Source organism: Bos indicus x Bos taurus, chromosome 17, assembly GCF_003369695.1.
Source record: "Bos indicus x Bos taurus breed Angus x Brahman F1 hybrid chromosome 17, Bos_hybrid_MaternalHap_v2.0, whole genome shotgun sequence".
Classification (NCBI taxonomy): Eukaryota; Metazoa; Chordata; class Mammalia; order Artiodactyla; family Bovidae; genus Bos; species Bos indicus x Bos taurus.
The window spans coordinates 53,193,633-53,213,746 of NC_040092.1; the positions used below are offsets into that span (position 1 = coordinate 53,193,633).

At 38.7% G+C, this 20,114-nt stretch overlaps 1 protein-coding gene across 1 annotated transcript in view; it reads right to left on the reverse strand.

Annotated features, from left to right (window-relative positions):
• SLC7A11 (solute carrier family 7 member 11) overlaps positions 1–20,114 on the reverse strand; it is an 86,956-nt gene that overhangs the window by 57,747 nt on the left and 9,095 nt on the right. Inside the window, exons 3-5 of the mRNA XM_027567367.1 lie at positions 18,760–18,875; positions 8,707–8,832; positions 3,354–3,453 (exon numbers count right to left, since the gene is read on the reverse strand). Coding sequence (XP_027423168.1) covers positions 3,354–3,453; positions 8,707–8,832; positions 18,760–18,875 — 342 coding nt within the window. The remainder of the gene's footprint in view (positions 1–3,353; positions 3,454–8,706; positions 8,833–18,759; positions 18,876–20,114) is intronic.

The following is a 20,114-nucleotide window of genomic DNA, read 5'->3' on the forward strand; positions in this document are numbered from 1 at the left end:
ATTGTTCCAGCTTTTCCATGATTGCGTATAAAAGGCACCGCAAAGCTAGCCATGCATTCTAATACCCAACTATGAATTATTTTAAAAATAAAGCTTATTCTTTAGATTAGATTTCACACAATGCTAGAAAATAATCCCAGCAGATGCTTTAGAAGACTAAATCCCCTGAGGATACGATTTAAAGGGAAAACACACACACACACACAATGAAAAACTATTTCCTATCACACGGTTCAAAAAAAAAAAAAAAAAAAATTCCCACCAAGCAATATTTAGCTTTGGATCAGGATATGGGACTGAAATTGGTTGAGTTCCCCTGGGCCACAGGGAGACTGACATATTTCTCCTAATGCAGACGTTGGCAATAATATTAAAGTTGTTCTGACCCACCTCTGTGACCTGGCTGGGTTAATGATTTCTTTCCCCCAATCATGTTTCTGTGAAGGAGTTTTCATCATTCTAAAAAGGCCCAGCACTCCTCATACCCCAACAGCCTGCTCTATTCGCATCCAAGGTCTAGCCGAGCCTGTTTCCTATTCAATGGGTAGGTGGTGACTTGCTAAACGAACAAGGCCTCCCAGACAACAAGGGTCTCGCTGCTTTTACTTACACCGTGGGTGGTTAAGTTCTGAGGACAATGACTGATTCTGTCTCCTTATTTGCAATGCCCCCTACACTTTTATTTTTGCATCAAACATTGTCAGGGCAGGAGCACAGGGAGTGGAGGCTCATTTATGGTGCCCCACTTATAATTCCACAACATAGTCTTTAATTCCATCATGAAAGACAAAGAAAGGTCAGAGAGGCAGGATCATATTTGGAAAGTGACTACATAACTCCCGCTTTGGGCACTCTTTTAGTTTCCATCTTGTTCCATTTATATCCAGATATTAACTTTTTCCTCTGGAATTCCAAACCAGCAGACTATTTCTTCTAAACACAGCTCCCTTTTTCTAAGACGGATGGCCACATATTAACAAGCAGGTTATTTCTACCTACCTGCAAAGCAGCATTCAGGTAGCTGAACAGCTGTTGGAGACATACAGTTATTTATCTGTCCCATACATAAATCACTTGTATCAGATGACATTCATTTAAAATCTTGGCCTTAATGTCTTATGACTGAACCCTCTAGAATATAAGAAAACCAAGTTTCCTGTTCTTTAAAATAGGACATGGACATGAGGATTCTATGAGGAAAAGTATAATATAAACAAGGGTTCATGTAAACCCCATTTGCCCTGTAAACAGAGTACTGAAATAAATTTCTATGTCTAAGATGGAGCCACTAATCTGCAAGTCAACCCTGAGTTCTACACTTATTTCCCTATTTTACATTCATTTTCCATTTTTCTCTTATTTGTTCCTTACTCTTCATCCCATAAAAGCTTCTTGTTTTCCACCTCATTTTTAAGTTTGGCTGGACTCTTGTTTATACCACCAAAACTGTCTTTTTAAAATCTTTCTAACAAGAGTAACATTTTGGGTTTAGTATCAACAAAACTAAAGATTAAGATAATAAGATAATTCAAAATGAAAAGACTCTTTATACTTGGAGAAAGCTATCAGCCCTCAAAAGCTTACAAAAGTGAAGATTTGCTCTCCATAAAGCAGGTGACTTGAGTATTCAGCCCTTGTAGTAGGGGAGTGAGTCGGGTAGAAGAATATTTTAAGATTCCGTGGGAACAGATGCATGGCACTCACAGGCAAAAGAAACTTCATTCAATAGAATTAATCAAAACTCCCTCATGAGGATCTTCACATTCCACATTCCTGACTGAATACTACCAAGCCCCCAACACTTGGCTCTAACTGAAAGCTTCTGTCACCTCCCCAACTTGCTCTGGCCCCTCCTGGTGACCCTCCCAGGGCTTGGCCACTGCCCCAGGGCACTGGAGCTCTGATCAGGCTGAATAGCCATAGAATAGATGATTCCACTGCTAACCCTGGGAGCACAACTCCTTTTTTAATTTTTTTTTCTTGCTCAGCACCACATTGTGCTTTGGACAAAAATAAAGACTTCAAAAATACTAAGACTAACACACATACACAATGGCTATCAAAATATTCCAAAAGTACACAAATATTTTATGCTAGACTCTTCAGAGCTACAATTTTCTAAGAACTTCAAACATTATGCTTCAGATGCCATGCTAAAATCTTTAGTTCCTTTACTTTCCTAATCCTCCTCTAGTGCTCTGAATTTCCATAATTCAGTGAGATTAATAGGGTAAAAATTTCATTTATTGAAAAATATATTTTTATATTCCATGCATTAGAGAATAAAATCCTAAAAACTGAACAAAAAGAAATTGTGTTTGTATTTGAGATGCATTTACATAATTTTAAGCTAGTATAATTTGTTGCTTTTTTAGGCTCATAGAACATTCTAACTGCAACTGTACAATTAGCTCGATAAATTATTTTTTTAAAGAAATATTGCTACTAATTACTTCAAAACTGAAATTTAATTTTACTACAATCATTTTGATGTTTAAATAATGGCATTTCTAGTGGCATTTCTTGCAATAATCACCTCAACTGAATCTTACTAGATCAATAAAATTTAATTAGAAAAAATTCCCACTCAGAACCATGGTTATTGTATTCAAGTTCCTAAACAAAACAAGACATAAATACAAAGCTTAATGCTTCAACCAAAATGTCATCACATTTTGACATGGATCCACGGAAATGTACCTATGCCACTGTGGTTTTATTCATCTTTTCTGCATTTTTTGTTTTCAAATGTCGAGGAAATTTTAAGGAATGCATCAAGTCCTTTAGAATGTATCAGACTATCTAGTACATCTGATTTCGCTATCCCGTTTACTCCTTCTTGCCTTTAGAGTACCATTTTACCTCCTGGGAACACGCTACTTATTTCTATATCTGAATTCTTTCTTTCTCATAGGAAGGTGGAAAAAAAAATCAACTAATCACTATTTGAGCAGACCTTGGAGCTTCAGCTTGGCAGGCTTTTTGACAAACAAAGTACTATTCTTTAATGGCTTTCGGCACTATTATGCCCTTACTGATCCATACTTATAAATGATTTGTATTGGCTCTCAAGACCCAGCATTTGTTTATTTTTTACATTATCATGTTAAATTTACATTATCAAGTTAAATCTAGTATGTGCCTTGACTGGAAACCTCAGTGATTTTGTGTTGAGTTGTATACACAGTGCCTGGCCTGGTGAAGGGAGCTACGTTACCTTCCTCTCTTCAAGTACAGCATAGCATGTTGAATTACGGCTGTTCACAATTACCTAGCAGCTCACTTGGCACTTGAAGTACTTGAAGGAATTAATGAATCATCCAAATCACCAGTTGATAGTGATATCAACTTACCAGCCGGCGTACGCATACATTCCATAATAAAAAGCCAGTGGCAACCCCATAATACTTGCATCTCTTCCTGAAAAGGCATCTTTAAAATACTGTGTTTGCCCTGAAATAGGAATAGAAAGATTAAGGACTTTTCAAACAGCTGGTTATTATTCATTCTTTAACCATAAACATGAAAAGGGGGAGAAGGGGGCTTGGGGATGAACTATATCATTTCAGGTCTAGATTTCTTACTCTCTGCTCATTTCCAACTTTATCTACTAATGCTGTATCCATTATAGAGAAGGAATCCCAAACATATGCTGATTGCCACTAACACTACTTAACATTTATTTTAATAAAATCATGGCAAAGAGGAAAACAACATTTCCAAAACAGTCCCTTGCTTTAGCATGCCTCTACTCTTAACAGAGTTTCACCACGAAAGAAGACTCAAGGATCATCTGTAAATTATAGTGTTTAGAGTGTGATATAATTCTCAACAGCAATGATAATACAGTGCTTAGGAAGAATTATTCAAGGGTCTATCTTCAATGAGGAGGTGGCATGAAACCCCAAAACCACCTTCTCACATCATTGAACTTGCTTTTTTGGCTTTCTCCCTATAGTTCATTAGATACCCTACAGGGGTTGCAAAATGCTGTGAAACAAATCTCCTTGGCACTTCCAGGCTTGTTTTATAAAGAAAAACTTATTGGAGCACAGTTGGGCTTACTTATTCATCTAGATACCATCAGTTCAGTTCAGTTCAGTTGCTCAGTCGTGTCCAACTCTTTGCGACCCCATGAACTGCAGTACGCCAGGCCTCCCTGTCCATCACCAACTCCCGGAGTTCACCCAAACCCATGTCCACTGTGTCGGTGATACCATCCAACCATCTCATCCTGTCATCCCCTTCTCCTCCTGCTCTCAGTCTTTCCCAGCATCAGGGTCTTTTCCAATGAGTCAGCTCTTCGCATGAGGTGGCCAAAGTATTGGAGTTTCAGCTTCAACATCAGTCCTTCCAGTGAACACCAAGGACTGATCTCCTTTAGGATGGACTGGTTGGATCTCCTTGCAGTCCAAGGGACTCTCAAGAGTCTTCTCCAACACCACAGTTCAAAAGCATCAATTCTTCTGCACTCAGCTTTCTATATAGTACAACTCTCACATCCATACATGACCACTGGAAAAATCATACCCTTGACTAGACAAACCTTTGTTGGCAAAGTAATGTCTCTGCTTTTGAATATGCTATCTAGGTTGGTCATAACTTTCCTTCCAAGGAGCAAGCGTCTTTTAATTTCATGTCTGCAATTGCCATCTGCAGTGATTTTGGAGCCCAGAAAAATAAAGTCAGCCTCTGTTTCCACTGTTTCCCCATCTATTTGCCATGAAGTGATGGGACCGGATGCCATGATACCATTAGTCTATGGCTAATTTTACTCTCCAACAATAGGGCTGATAATTGTTGCAGAGATCACACGGCACACAAAGTTGAAAACATTTACTATCTGCCCGTTTACAGAGAAGGTCTGTGGACCCTTACCTAGAGAACAGCACTGTTTCCTTCTAGAAGCATGGAAAAGAAACTATATTGAACTTTAAATAGGTTTAAACACATTGTTGCATCAACATGTAGACTGCTTTTATGCATCACAGTTTTCTCCTCTTTGTGATGGGACTTTTCTTCTATATCTTTTGGATAATTAAAAAATAGAAATTCAGATTTAGTCAGTCAATATTCAAAGTAAAGCATAATGAGTTTCTGTTTCCCAAAGAAAATACAAATGAGATTACCTAAATGGGAAATATGACTATTTCAAAATTGGCTATCACATAAGTAAATAAAAGGGGGGGTGGAAGATAGATGGTGTACATAAAACTCTCTTCACACTTAAACCTCAGTTTTTGTTTGCAGTTTCCAGACAACAACATATATATCAATACAGTGTGTGAGTTTTGAAGCCAAAAATGGAGAATATTGTGTTATCCACTAAATGACTCTCTCAAAATATCCAATTCCTAAATATATCTCATTTTTTAAAATGACACTGTCAATTGAGAAATATCTGTTTTACTAAAACATCTCTGTGTCCTCATAGAAGAAACACATAAATCTTTGAACCCAGATTAAAAACATCTGCTGTATATTGCTTTATCATGATCTGTGGTCTCCTAGGCCTTATGGGACAATATTGCTAAAGTGCAATGCTGAATAATCAATAAAAGATACAAAACTTTGTAAAGATTGAATCCTGAGCACAAAGTGTTACAAAAGAGAATTGTTTCCAAATTTCAGGAGTATTTGGCTGCATAACAGAGATCTCAAGAAGATGAAAGTTATTAGATTCAGAGGAAAGTTTAACAAATCCTCATAAGAGAATACAGAACATACAATTATTTTCTGAATTTCATTAGATCAAAATAAATGTAGAATCTGGGTAAGTAAAAATTTTCTCCTCTTGAAGTTTTTTGTATTAATGTGAAACATATGTGATAAGTTAGAGACAAAGAAATATCATTGTTTTATAGTAATAGAGCAAATATACCTGCTAAGAATACTCTCCAAAATATTTAACTTACTTTAAATGTGGTAAAATTCCCAGGTCATTTCTCTGCTAAGTGAGATATATAAGGAAACCTGGTCACATTAAGCACTGATAATGAAACTGGAGACAGACCACTGCCATGTCCTCCGCCGCGTGTTTGTAGAAAAGTTTTAGCCTCCTAGGCTTCCCTGAGTTCCAAAGAGCGATTTTAATCATAGAAGTGAGAAAATGCAGAAACAAAGGAAAGCAGTCAAGAAAGATAAAAGAGTAATAGTTTTGCTATAAAGCAAAATTAAAGTTCCTTAATTATTCCTTGGGCTTCCCTCGTAGCTCAGTTGGTAAAGAATCTGCCTGCAATGCAGGAGACCTACGTTTGATCCCTGGGTCAGGAAGATCCCCTGGAGAAGGAAATGGCAACCCACTCCAGTATTCTTGCCTGGAGAATCCCACAGACAGAGGAGCCTGGCAGGCTACAGTCCGGGGGTCGCAAGAGTTGGACACAACGTAGCAACTAAAACCACCACCACCAGTTGTTCCTTAGGGCTACAGCTGACATCCTGAGTCCTATCCTTGAGTTGTTTCCCGGACATTAAAGCCTGTATCAGGAGGAAGAAGCTAATTGTAAGATGACCACAATCACATAGCCTGCAAATTGGCTGGAACCTAAGGATTGATAATGTTGACCTCTGTGACCTCACCTTTATCATCAACCTATCAGAGTATTGTGCAGGAGCTAATCAGGTACCCTGTGACCTTCTCCCTCACACTCTCTTTAAAAAGCCTTTCCTAAAAGCTACTGGAGAGTTTAGATTTTTTTAACATAAGCTGCCCATTCTCCTTGCTTGACTCCCTGCAACAAACACTATGCTTTCCTTCACCACAATTTGGTGTCAGTAGATTGGCATTGCTGGCCCTTGGGCAAGCCGACCCAAGCATGATTCAGTAACAATACCATAAATATTAAAGGATCATTCTATTGTAAGTGTAAAAAAAAAAAAAAGCTAAAAGATATGTCATGACTTCTGCTCTCAAGGAATTTGCAATACAGTAACATTTGGGCAACTACACCTCACCTCACCAACATATATAATTAAGTGGTAAAAACTGACTACAGTCTTACATCAAAAAGAGAAGAGAAAAAAATTATCTTTGTTTTAAAGGACTGCATGTCATTTTTTGGAATCTAAATGACTCAGTTTCTGAACTTTCCAAAAATGTAAGAAATTCTTTACAGAAATATAAAGAGCCCAGAAAAGGAAAGCGGTAACAAAATAAGTTACTTTCCCTACATTTCTAATGGATCAGATAAAGTATGAGAAGGCCAGCTCTGTGGAGACCAACATGAATTAGAAAAGTTCATGTTTTCCCTTCAGTGTAAGCTATCGTATTAAAGCTCTTCATTGTGTTTATTTTGAGTTGGCTGAGGTTGCTGAATTTGATGCAAACATTTAGCCGGGAGAGTTCTAAGAAGTCCCACTAGGTTTTATTAAACGCACAGCAGTAGTTCCCTTTCCCCAGGTACAGAAGGACAAATCTTTCCACCTTTGTTGTCGTTTAAGGCTTCTACCATCAGCAATGGTTTTTTGTTTAATTTTGGAATTTCCTTTTGTCTTGAGTGATCCTACTCTTGCAACTTCATTAAATTTCTCTATAAACTCCTTTTCTTGGAACAGACAACATCAATGTGAACATGAAATATTTTATGTGCCAAAGTTACACATCACTCCTTTATCATTTCTTCTTACTTCCTTACGTATTTCCTACTACTGTACCCATTGTTAGTTAAATAACTCACTAGACCTCCTTCTCCGGAGAAGGTGATGGCACCCTACTCCAGTACTCTTGCTTGGAAAATCCCATGGATGGAGGAGCCTGGTGGGCTGCAGTCCATGGGGTCGCGAAGAGTCGGACACGACTGAGCGACTTCACTTTCACTTTCCACTTTCATGCATTGGAGAAGGAAATGGCAACCCACTCCAGTGTTCTTGCCTGGAGAATCCCAGGGACGGGGGAGCCTGGTGGGCTGCCATCTATGGGGTTGCACAGAGTCAGACATGACTGAAGTGACTTAGCAGCAGCAGCAGCAGCAGACCTCCTTCTCACCCAATAATTTCCCCTGAATCCAAGCAATTGCCTGTGCCTTCTTACCTAGAACAATTAAAACTCTAAATGACATCATTCTCAACCATCTCAACTCTAGAAAGGCAAATACTCCCAGAAATTGGTGTTACATTTCTACAGAAATGCAGATTTTACATTAAAAAAAGGTAACAATAAAATACATTTTACAACTATTTTTATTGTCAGATAGCATTTTTTTTAATGAATGCTATTTCCATATCTGACTCTCCTTCTGTCAAAATTCCATTCTCAAGGTAAAAGGAATAATTAAGAAAAAGTAAAACAATATTTTATCATTTTTCATTATTTTCCAGATATCTTTTTCTCTCTCTAATCTTTAATATATGCTTGAACTACTTTAAAGTAAAAATAAGAAGACATATTTATCTATAGTTAAAGCTAACAGCTTATTTTTTTTTCCACTTTGTGTTTTCACTACAAACAGTTTAGACCAAGAGAAAATTCACTGATGCCTTATTTTGCTGCTTGGCCCAGGCTTAATCCTCTTGTTGCCAATCAGCTGTAAATACCAATTCTCCCCCCACTGTTGTAGGCTTTCAAATCAATTAGATGACAGTATAGAGTCTAAGTTCCATGAGCAGAGAGACTAATTAAGGGATTCTGCTAGTACAAGTGAAAGCCAGTGTTGGAAGAGACCAAAAGCAGACACGTATTTTAAAAAGCATTTACTTTTCAGTCCATACCTTTAATTAGCTGCATCATTCCAGGGACTATAATTATCAGAATTGCTGTGAGCTTGCAAAAGGTTAGGAAAATCTGGATCCGGGCGCTCCAACTGACACTCATGCTATTTAGGACCATCACCACAGCTGCAAACAAACAGATGAAGTTTCAAAAGGTGAATCCTCACTAGTATACGTGAAGACGTCTTAGGTCCTGGCTACTCAAAGTCCCAACCGTGAACCAGCAGTATTGCCATTCATTACCTGGAAGCATTTTAGAAATGCACAATCTCAGATGCCACCCCAGACCTAAGGACTACAAACATGCATTTCAACCAGATCTCTAGGTGATTTTTATGCACCCTGAGGTTTGAGAAACTGGATAAAATCTGCAGACAGTAAAAAGTTATCTCTTGTTCTTTGTATGGGCTTCCCTGATAGCTCAGTTGGTAAAGAATCTGCCTGCAATGCAGGAGACCATAGTTTGATTCCTTGTTTATGTCAGTAAGAGTGAACAAGGATTGTGGTGCCCTGCAAGGAGATCCAACCAGTCCATTCTGAAGGAGATCAGCCCTGGGATTTCTTTGGAAGGAATGATGCTAAAGCTGAAACTCCAGTACTTTGGCCACTTCATGTGAAGAGTTGACTCATTGGAAAAGACTCTGATGCTGGGAGGGATTGGGGGCAGGAGGAGAAGGGGACGACAGAGGATGAGATGGCTGGATGGTATCACTGACTCAATAGACATGAGTCTGGGTGAACTCTGGGAGTTGGTGATGGACAGGGAGGCCTGGAGTGCTGCAATTCATGGGGTTGCAAAGAGTCAGACACCACTGAGCGACTGGTCTGATCTGATCTGATCTGAACAATCATATAAAAATATCTTCTAAGCAAATCCTGAGGTCAGCCCACGCAGACTGTGACTCTAGCCTGACACAGCAACAGCTCTTCTCCTCCCTCGTCCACATGCAGAGTCACCTGCCAACTTGGGATCACATTAAAAAAGGGACAGAGTTGGGATCACACTCAAGAAGGGACAATGTGTGGAAAAGTGGGCTGGGACTTTATTCTACTTTCAGAATTAGCCTTAGCCAGAACTTTTTGTATTTTGTCTCTACTTTCCAATCAGCATAGTAAGGAGTGACTTTCAACCTACCCTAAATGTACAGGTTTCCAAGATATGTTTTGGAACTTGAAAAAATGTTTTGAATGATAAATCCAAAAGTGTTTCCAGAGTAGGGTGCACACGGGGTCTGAAGCCAGCAGAATCTCTCTTTCTTGGTGATGCTATCTACAAAGTCCTCTGCAGTATTCAACCAGCCACTCGCCCGCACTGTGGACCATGAGAATCTTGAGAACAGAACAAGCATAACTCATCTCTGTCTTGCTAGTATCCAGCTTCATCCATGGCCCAGGAAGACCATTAACAGTTTTGTTGAATAAATGAATGAGCTGGATCCTCAGTTTTTAAAAAAATCTATAATACCTTCAGCCAAAAAGGCGTGAAATAAATGGTGGTACTTTCAGGCCAGGCCTCCTATACTATTCTAGAATGACTGAGTTATTCTAGACAGCAGATTTCAACTTTATACACTTTCTAAACCCTCACACTTGGTGTCACTCACCCTCTCCTCCCCACTCCCAACAAATAAACTGCTTCATACCTGACATTTGTAGTTATTAGCTACAAGCTTTATTTTTAAAAGGTATATTCTCCCTAAACAAACAACAAAAATGAATGAAAATACTTCTTGGGGGATTAAAAAAAAAAAAAACAGAATTCTTACAATTCAGGTTGCAATAGAAAGCTTTCCATATGTACACTAATGACTGATCTTCATTGCCTGATACAATCATTAGCTCATTTCAGAATTTAAGAATTGGTACAAATGTTTTCAACACATAATATACAATAGCAAAAATATTTTAAATAATCTAGCCTTCTAAAAGTAGGCTGATTAAGGTATATCTTTTTAAGAGTTTACTATGCAGCCATTTAAAATCATGACACAGTTAAATATTTATTACATAAAAGATGGTTCATAACATGCTAAATTGACATACAGGAAGATAGATAGAAGACAAAGCTACAAACATAGAAAGGAAAGGAAAGGAAAAATTTTGAAGGACTATTTACCAAAACATGAAGAGAAGGTATCTATAGATGATAGAATATGGAATAAGTTTTAAGTTTAAAAGTTTATTTCTCTACACTTTTAAAATAATTCTTACAATGAACATGAAGCATTAGGTAAAAAAAATCAAAAAAAGCAATTTTCATCTTTGAAAGAAGCTCAAAGATGGGAAGAATAAGGAACCATACAAAGTTAAATAGGGGGTTACTAATGAAGAAATGTTTCAAAGGAGAAATGATGAGAATGATTAGAAAGGCTGAAGCCCCGAATAAGCTATATGGTAGGCTGAGAGAAATATTCTACCTGTGTTTGAAGCTGGAAACATGAAGAACTAGACAGGTCCATTGTTAATTGCCAAGTGCATTATTTTATCAGAAAGATAAAAAGTAAAATGATTTTTCTCATCCCTGTAAAAAGCACTTATATACTGAAAATAATTTAATGCAACTCTGCACTCATCGTCATCATCCAGTGATTCTTGTCCTTTTTCTATGCAAATGACTCTGTGATAAATGAATCATCATATGAAAGGGATTGTTTTTTTAGTTAAGGAGATTCAGCATTGGTCTGAAAATAACTGGACTCATGTTCCCACCAACACAAAAGAGCACTGTTTCCTTTTAAGCAGAGCTCCTAAAAACCCAAACACCATTTCTGAGAGTACTCCACAGTAGAAAAGAGCTATTGTAAAGAGAGGAAGGGAAAAGAGGAGGAAGGAAGAAGAGAAAAAGGAATAGAGGGAGAGAGGAAGGAAAAGAAGGAGGGGGGAGGGAAAGGAGAGGCATCCTCATATTAGAACCTCTATGTATTTGGGAAGAGGAAAGAAGGTTTGTTACTTTCATAGAGGGTTAGAATCCAATGCCTATTGAAATAGAAAACAAAACTGAGTGCTGGGGATTTTATATTTTGTAAAGTTTTCTTAGAAAAATGGAAGACAAAAATCAAACAAATATGAATTGATAATCTCACCTTGCTTTCCTCTCAGGCAGCTGAAATCAAAATTCTGGTTAAGCCTGATTTCTCTCAAAAGGTTTCTCAGAACCCTGCTTTATCTGAGCATCCAGAAATCGCCCTCATTACTCCGTACGCCAAATTCCAGCTGAGATGTACCTCTATGACCCTGAAGGGATACAGCTTAACAAGCACCGAGGCAGCCAGTACTGAGGCCTGCGGAGGTCCTCAAGTGGCGAGAACTGCTGTTCCATCATGTGTCTTTACACAGAAGTTTAAGTCCGCGTATGTTGCTTACCCAACAATATTGAAAAGGGATTTGGGATTCACTAAATGCTAAGAGCTTTCAGAGTTTCTGAAACAAATAGTATCTACTCTGGTTTTTATACACTATCTACTTACACCGTAATGATTAAAGAAATCTGAGCAAGCTTTCATCCTAGCTTTCCTTCCTTTGAATAATAATTGCTAAATTCATGCATTAGAAATTACCTGTATTGATTTGAGCTTATTATTTTATTTTATTTTTTTTGCTGACCTTAAATGTTACCAAAATGAAAATAGACATATAGCTTTTATTTACTTATTAATGGTGCTGATTGGTTCCTAAGAACTGAAATGCAGCAATGAAAGTTATAGGTATAAACTCTGGCAATCAGAAATACATAGGGAAGGGAATTGTGTTTGAAGAGGATATTTAGGGGAGTGTTAAAAACTGATACAGTGATTTAAGGACTAGCAAGCATTTCTTTCTGTACTTCAGTAATTCAAGTTTGTCTTTTGTTTTGCAGAGTGAGGTTACTAAGTCTGGATATATTGGGTTTTTTTCCCCCCCAGGTTCAGGTTCTCCCTGGCTTCTGGCTACTTTTTGCTAAGCTGGTAAAATATATGGACACTGTATGGATGCATCATGGTGAGCTGAAGTGAATTGTTCCACTGTTCTTTGTAGCAGCTGCCTGGGTTGCCTCCATTTTTCTGTTAGCATTTGTTTCCTGGACAGATTCATTGCACAGAAGCTATGTAGCAATAAACACCTTTATGAAGGAGAGAGGCTATATCTAGGATCTCACTATTGGGAATAAAAATGGTAAGCATTAAACAAATGTACACTATTATATGACACATATTGTGCAAGGACCTTACATGAATATTATTTAATCCTCATATCTGTATGACTTGGTTACCATCATTAACATTATTTTTCAGATGAACAGCTGAGAACCCGGATATTACTTAACTTGTCCATGTACACAAAGCTAAAGGTGAAGATAAGATTGAAGCCAAGTAAGCTGACTCCAGAGTCCACAATTTTACCAGCAGTGCACAGGTAACAATGAGGAAGCAGGTCAAAAGACACATATGATTTCACAAGTTCTCTCAAACATCTGATGCTCTCTCTCTGCTAAAGTGAAGTAGCTCAGTCGTGTCTGACTCTTTGCGACCCCGGGGTCGCAAGGCCCTACCAGGCTCCTCCATCCCTGGGATTCTCCAGGCAGGAATACTGGAATGGGTTGCCATTTCCTTCTCCAGAAGATCTTCCCAACCCAGGGATCGAACCTGGGTCTCCCATATTGCAGGCAGACGCTTTACCATCTGAGCCACCAGGGAAGTCCCTCCTCTCTGCTAAGGCTCATGTTTATCTTGGCTGGGATTTCAAGACACTTAGATTCCACATTTTATTTCTCATCCTTCTGAAGGGTATGATTGTTGTTTTGAAGTCCTTGTATATTTCAATACTACATATCTCTACCTAAGAATTGGTTGTCATGGTATTTAGTTACGGTAGAAGAGGAGTAAAGATAGTCCAATTTCGGGTTTAAACAGAGCCACTTTATGTGCAATATTTGAAAAGCTAGCACAGAACTCAGCCTAGACTTTCTTTCATGTAATTTAATGATGCTAGTACAGTTTGAGAAAATACAGTAATGCATTTATAGAAATAGCTATCTCTTTTTCTCACATCATAATCACAAGTGTTATTTTGTTTGCTTTCTCCAATTATTCCCACAGGTGAATAACGTTCTTTATTCACCTATGTAAATTAAATAAGAAAACTGAGACTCAGAGAGGTTGTTAGATGTGTCTGAGATAAGAGCCCACATCTGACATAAGGTACTTTTATTAGAATATTCTGCTACTCAAGTGTATACTTAAACAGGGTCTGGTTTCAGGAGACCAGAACCAAAAACTAAATGTCATTTTAACTTTTGAACATACTTCAGTGTTTATTGAAGCTTCAAGGAGAGTGAAAATTCATGAAGTTCCATAGAAAGTAAAGGGAGCAATGTCCCTTTACCTAGGGACACTGGGCTAGAGGAGAGAAGACAAATGTGAATATATAAGATTTCCCTACTCAACTTCCACATGCCTGACATGCTTGCCAGAATGGACAAGACTTGGAGTACGCAAAACCCTTTTTTCTTTAAAGATTTTTTTTTTTAATGTGGACCATTTTTAAAGTCTTTACTGAATTTGTTATGATATTGCTTCTGTTTCATGTTTCAGTTTTTTGGTTTTTAGGCATGTGGGAATACCAGACCACCTGATCTGCTTCTTGAGAAATTTGTATGCAGGTCAGGAAGCAACAGTTAGAACTGGACATGGAACAACAGACTGGTTCCAAATAGAAAAAGGAGTACGTCAAGGCTATATATTGTCACCCTGCTTATTTAACTTATATGCAGAGTGCATCATGAGAAACGCTGGACTGGAAGAAACACAAGCTGGAATCAAGATTGTTGGGAGAACTATCAATAACCTCAGATATGCAGATAACACCACCCTATGGCAGAAAGTGAAGAGGAACTAAAAAGCCTCTTGATGAAAGTGAAAGAAGAGAGTGAAAAAGTTGGCTTAAAGCTCCATATTCAGAAAACGAAGATCATGGCCTCTGGTCCCATCACTTCATGGGAAATAGATGGGGAAACTGTGTCAGACTTTATCATTCGGGACTCCAAAATCACTGCAGATGGTGACTGCAGCCATGAAATTAAAAGACGCTTACTCCTTGGAAGGAAAGTTATGACCAACCTGGATAGCATATTCAAAAGCAGAAACATTACTTTGCCAACAAAGGTCCGTCTAGTCAAGGCTATGGTTTTTCCTGTGGTCATGTATGGATGTGAGAGTTGGACTGTGAAGAAAGCTGAGCGCCAAAGAATTGATGCTTTTGAACTATGGTGTTGGAGAAGACTCTTGAGAGTCCCTTGGACTGCAAGGAGATCCAACCAGTCCATTCTGAAGGAGATCAGCCCTGGGAATTCTTTGGAAGGAATGACGCTAAAGCTGAAACTCCAGTACTTTGGCCACCTCATGCGAAGAGTTGACTCATTGGAAAAGACTCTGATGCTGGGAGAGATTGGTGGCAGGAGGAGAAGGGGACGACAGAGGATGAGATGGCTGGATGGCATCACTGACTCGATGCACATGAGTCTGGGTGAACTCCGGGAGTTGGTGATGGACAGGGAGGCCTGACACGCTGTGATTCATGGGGTCACAAAGAGCCAGACACGACTGAGCGAGGCATGTGGGATCCAGTACCATGCAAAGGATCAAACCTGCATGCTCTGCACTGGAAGGCAGAAGTCTTAACCACTGGACCACCAGAGAAGTACTCCAAAACTTTTCACCTTTATTAATTTGAGAGAAATGAAGTTGAATACTTTCAAAAGAGGAGAGGAGTAAACCCAACCAGTCTCCTTCATTCACAGGATTTTCCAGGCAAGAGTACTGGAACAAGAGTACTGGGATAGGTTGCCATTTCCTTTTCTAGGGGATCTTCCCAACCCAGGGATCGAACCCAGGTCTCTCGCATTGCAGGCAGACACTTTACTGTCTGAGCCACCAGGGAAGCCCCAGAGGGGTAATTAGTATTTAGCAATGCCACACTCCCACCCGACTCTCACTTCTCAAGTGATCGGTTAACATTTCACAAACCCTGAAATTCCTTTTCTTCTATGATCTGATGATAACAATATCCTTCAAGTTTGTTCTTCTACACTTGAACTAGAGAATTCAAACTACCACAAATTGCTTCCATCCCTGTAGGAGAACACAGGGAAGCAATTCACACAATTAAACTCTGTTTTCTACATCTCACTAACCTTTCACCCCCGGCAGGCAGAAAATCACCTCTCTCCTCGCTTTGAACCCTACAGAATGTGAGATTTGCCCCCAGGTAAATGTCTCCTTTTCTATCTCCATCTCCACCTGCTGTTGCTTTAAAGCTAAGTTCTCAGAGACAGTCTGACTTTCCCAATTAGGCCATTGATTTATATCACCTGCCACCGAGTTGCAAGACTATCTCATTTCATCTTTCAGTGCTTCTGATCTTAGGAACAAATTTCCTCAGAAACTCAAGCTTGCATCAAAATCTGTAAATTGATGTTATAACTAATGGTAAAAATGGAAGAACATGACTAAGTTCATCCAAGATTTACTCAGGCTCTTTGTTAGTTACACCATCACCAAACTCTACTACAGCTTTTGTAAACTGCAACATATTTAATCATTCTTACCTATAATTGCTTTAATTTTTTGATTTGAACAGTTTCCATTTACTCTTCTAAAATACAGTTTTCCCTTTAAAATGTTTAACAGAATTGGGACAAATAAAAGAGCTATCTAGATTTACCAAAATGGTAATGTGTTGTCATTATCTAATTCATTACCAGTCCTTCTCAATCCAAGCTGTGGATTTGTAAATGTTTACATAATATATAATGAAAGTTTGCTGTTACAGCTTTTAATCAGTAACCTCTGATTGGCAATTTACAGAGCTCTCAAAATGCTACCACTGTGTTTCTCTTTTCAAATACAATACTTGTGATATGATTCTGCCTCACTCAGTTGAGAAACAAAAATAAAATGAGTATAACAGTGGCTACTGATCCAGTCCCTAAGTGGAACACTAGATTTATCAAAAACTTTCTATGAACAAGGCACCACTCTGCTAAAGTCTTAAAAATCTAACTTCATCCTTCCAGAGCCATTCAAGATAAATTATCATCTCACAGATATTTTACGAATAAATAAAACTGATGCTTAATGAGATTTAATATTTAGCCCCAAATCACATAACTGAGAACCCCTACACTATTCCAGTTGTTTCAGTTGCAGATTGTTTGCCTCCAGAGCCTGAGCTATAGCCACAGTGCTAAAATGGTTCCAAAAATCAAAATTTCATGGTGTTAGATCTGAGCAAAATCTATTTCATTTACCTCCATTTCCTGCTGCTTGAGAAACGTGAAGATGTGTAATCCTCTAAGTTTAACACATAGGCATTCCATTAGCTTCTCTACAAGAGAAGAATGCTTATATCTCTTCTAATTAAAATCAATCACGAACAAATATTTGTTGAGCACAAACAATATACTAGGGGCTATGTGAAGGGCTGGAAACACAGCAGTTAGTTAATCCCCTGGTCTTATGGAACTTGATAAGACGTGTTCCCACAAGAGTATAAAAAGCTACCATTTGTAATTTCACTCTTTAAACTTTTCTAGCATTACTCCAGTGTTCTTGCCTGGAGAATCCCATGGACAGAGAAGCCTGGTAGGCTGCAGTCCATGGGGTCACACAGAGTCGAACATGACTGAAGCGACCTAGCAGCAGCAGCAGCAGCATTACTCAAAACACTGTATATACACTCTTTTAATATCATTTAATCCTCTAAATAAGAACACTCAGGTGCAGAAAGGAGAAGTGACTTGACCCCAAGTCTCACAGCCGTAGTGTGTGGAAAGGGTAAGATCAATCGAGAACACGATTACCACTCCAGAACTTAGAAATATCTCATTCAAGTATTTTTCTTGGTCTCCCTTCAAATATTCCACATAACAATTATTTTGTTTCATGAATTAAGGGGGGAATCCAGGATGAATCTATTTAAGTGCAGAAATATGGACCCCGTACTAGAGATATTTTGTGTGTAACTCCTCACTCTTTCCTGCTAATCACCCAGCTGTCTACTGTGAAATGTTCACCTTTCTCTCACAACAGGAAGTTGGAGTCATATTGCGCCTCACATCACTTATGTCATGATGTGCATGTTCCTCTTTTTTTACTTCCTTTTTTTTAAAAAAAGGTTCTAATATCTGGGCCCAATGATGAAAATGAGCAACTTCCTAATTCGGAAATGATAAAGAAAACTCCTATTTGAGAAATGCTGCTGCTGCTGCTACTAAGTCGCTTCAGTCGTGTCCAACTCTGTGTGACCCCATAGACGGCAGCTCACCAGGCTCCCCCTGTCCCTGGGATTCTCCAGGCAAGAACACTGGAGTGGGTTGCCATTTCCTTCTCCAATGCATGAAAGTGAAAAGTGAAAGTGACGTCGCTCAGTTGTGTCCGACCCTCAGCCACCCCATGGACTGCAGCCCACCAGGCTCCTCCATCCATGGGATTTTCCAGGCAAGAGTACTGGAGTGGGGTGCCATTGCCTTCTCCATTGAGAAATGCTACTAATAATCAAATGTTGGAAGAAGACTCTAGTGACCATCAATGGACAGCTAAAATCTGAACACAGAGTGGCAGGTGGTAACACTAGAAAATTCATGAACATAACATACACACCCAACACACAAACACCATTCCATGAGGGTAAGTGCTTATACTTCTCCATGTTATTGCTAAGGAAGGATATTTTATCATTCAGAACACCCATTTAAAAATGGGGTTTTCCCTTGTAAAAGTCTCTTTTTATGCACAATCAAGTTACTATTTTACTAACAAGGTGTTTTGTTTGCCTGTTTTAAAAGATTAGCCATCACATATATTGACCCAATACAAAATAGGCTTATAATGTCGTATCAGGCATTACACCAAACCCTTATTCTTTTCTTTGTTTTCCAACACAAACCTGGTGAGCAGTTGTAAGCAAGAACACCATGTGAGGAATAGTACCACTATGCAAAAAGTGTCAAGAAATTTTGTCTCCAATCACTTTTGTAGGGACTGTTTTATTTTTCATATTTATACCTATGATACTCACTTATGCCCACAGCTGTAATGAGCTTGATTGCAAGTTCAGGAATTTCACAGTGAATAAAAAACGGTTCCAGAATATAGCGTCCAAATGCTAGAGATATCACAGCAGTGGCTGCAGGGCTAGAAGAAATGCATATTTAGGTTAACCACAGGAAAAAAAAAATAGCACTTTCACTAACTTTTTCTACCTTGAGGTACTGTTACTCAGCACATGGAACATAAATAGAGAAGTCTATGATTTTTAGAAATCTATATTTGATTCAGTTCAGTCACTCAGTCGTGTCCGACTCTTTGTGACCCCACGGACTGCAGCACGCCAGGCTTCCCTGTCCATCACCAACTCCCGGAGCCTCCTCAAATCATGTCCATCTCATCAGTGATCCCATCCAACCACCTCATATTCTGTCATCCCCTTCTCCTCCCTCTATCAATCTTTCCCAGCATCAGGGTCTTTGCTAATGAATTGGTTCTTCACATCAGGTGGCCAAAGTATTGGAGTTTCAGCTTCAGCATGTCCTTCCAATGAATATTCAGGACTGATTTCTTTTAGGATAGACTGGTTGGATCTCCTTGCAGTCCAAGGGACTCTCAAGAGCCTTCTCCAACACCACAGTTCAAAAGCATCAATGCTTTGGCACTCAGCTTTCTTTATAGTCCAACTCTCACATCCATACATGACCACTGGAAAAACCACAGCTTTGACTAGACTGACCTTTGTTGACAAAGTGATGTCTCTACTTTTTAATATGCTGTCTAGGTTTGTCATAGCTTTTCTTCCAAGGAGCAAGCGTTTTTTAATTTCATGGCTGCAGTCACCATCTGCAGTGATTTTGGAACTCCCAAAATAAAGTCTGTCACTGTTTCTATTGTTTCCCCATCTATTTGCCATGAAGTGATGGGACTGGATGCCATGATCTTAGTTTTCTGACAGTTGAGTTTTTAGCCTATATTTGATTAGGTTCTCACAGATATTCCAAATGAAATACTGTCTGCAACTTTGATAGCTAGTTTTTAAACTTCATATCTGCTTAGGAACAAGGCTGGGTGCTATCAGTTTTTCCTCTTCCATCCCATATTTGACTTTTTCTTAAAAATCTAGTTTTTACTTGAGATCCAACAGGGCTGGGCCACACAAGAAATAGTCTCCTTTCTCAGTAAGTCAACAATTAAACTCCAGCAGAGTAGGAATGAGTTTTAATAGCACAGTCTAATGGGTTCAGAAAAGGAACACAGAACTCAACTTTAAAAAATTAGTATTAATAAGTGTTCATTGCAAATATATGCTTACATGCTTGACATTGTATTAGTCTAGATTTTTCCAAACAGAAAAACCTTGAGAGCCAAGTGATTATTCTTAAT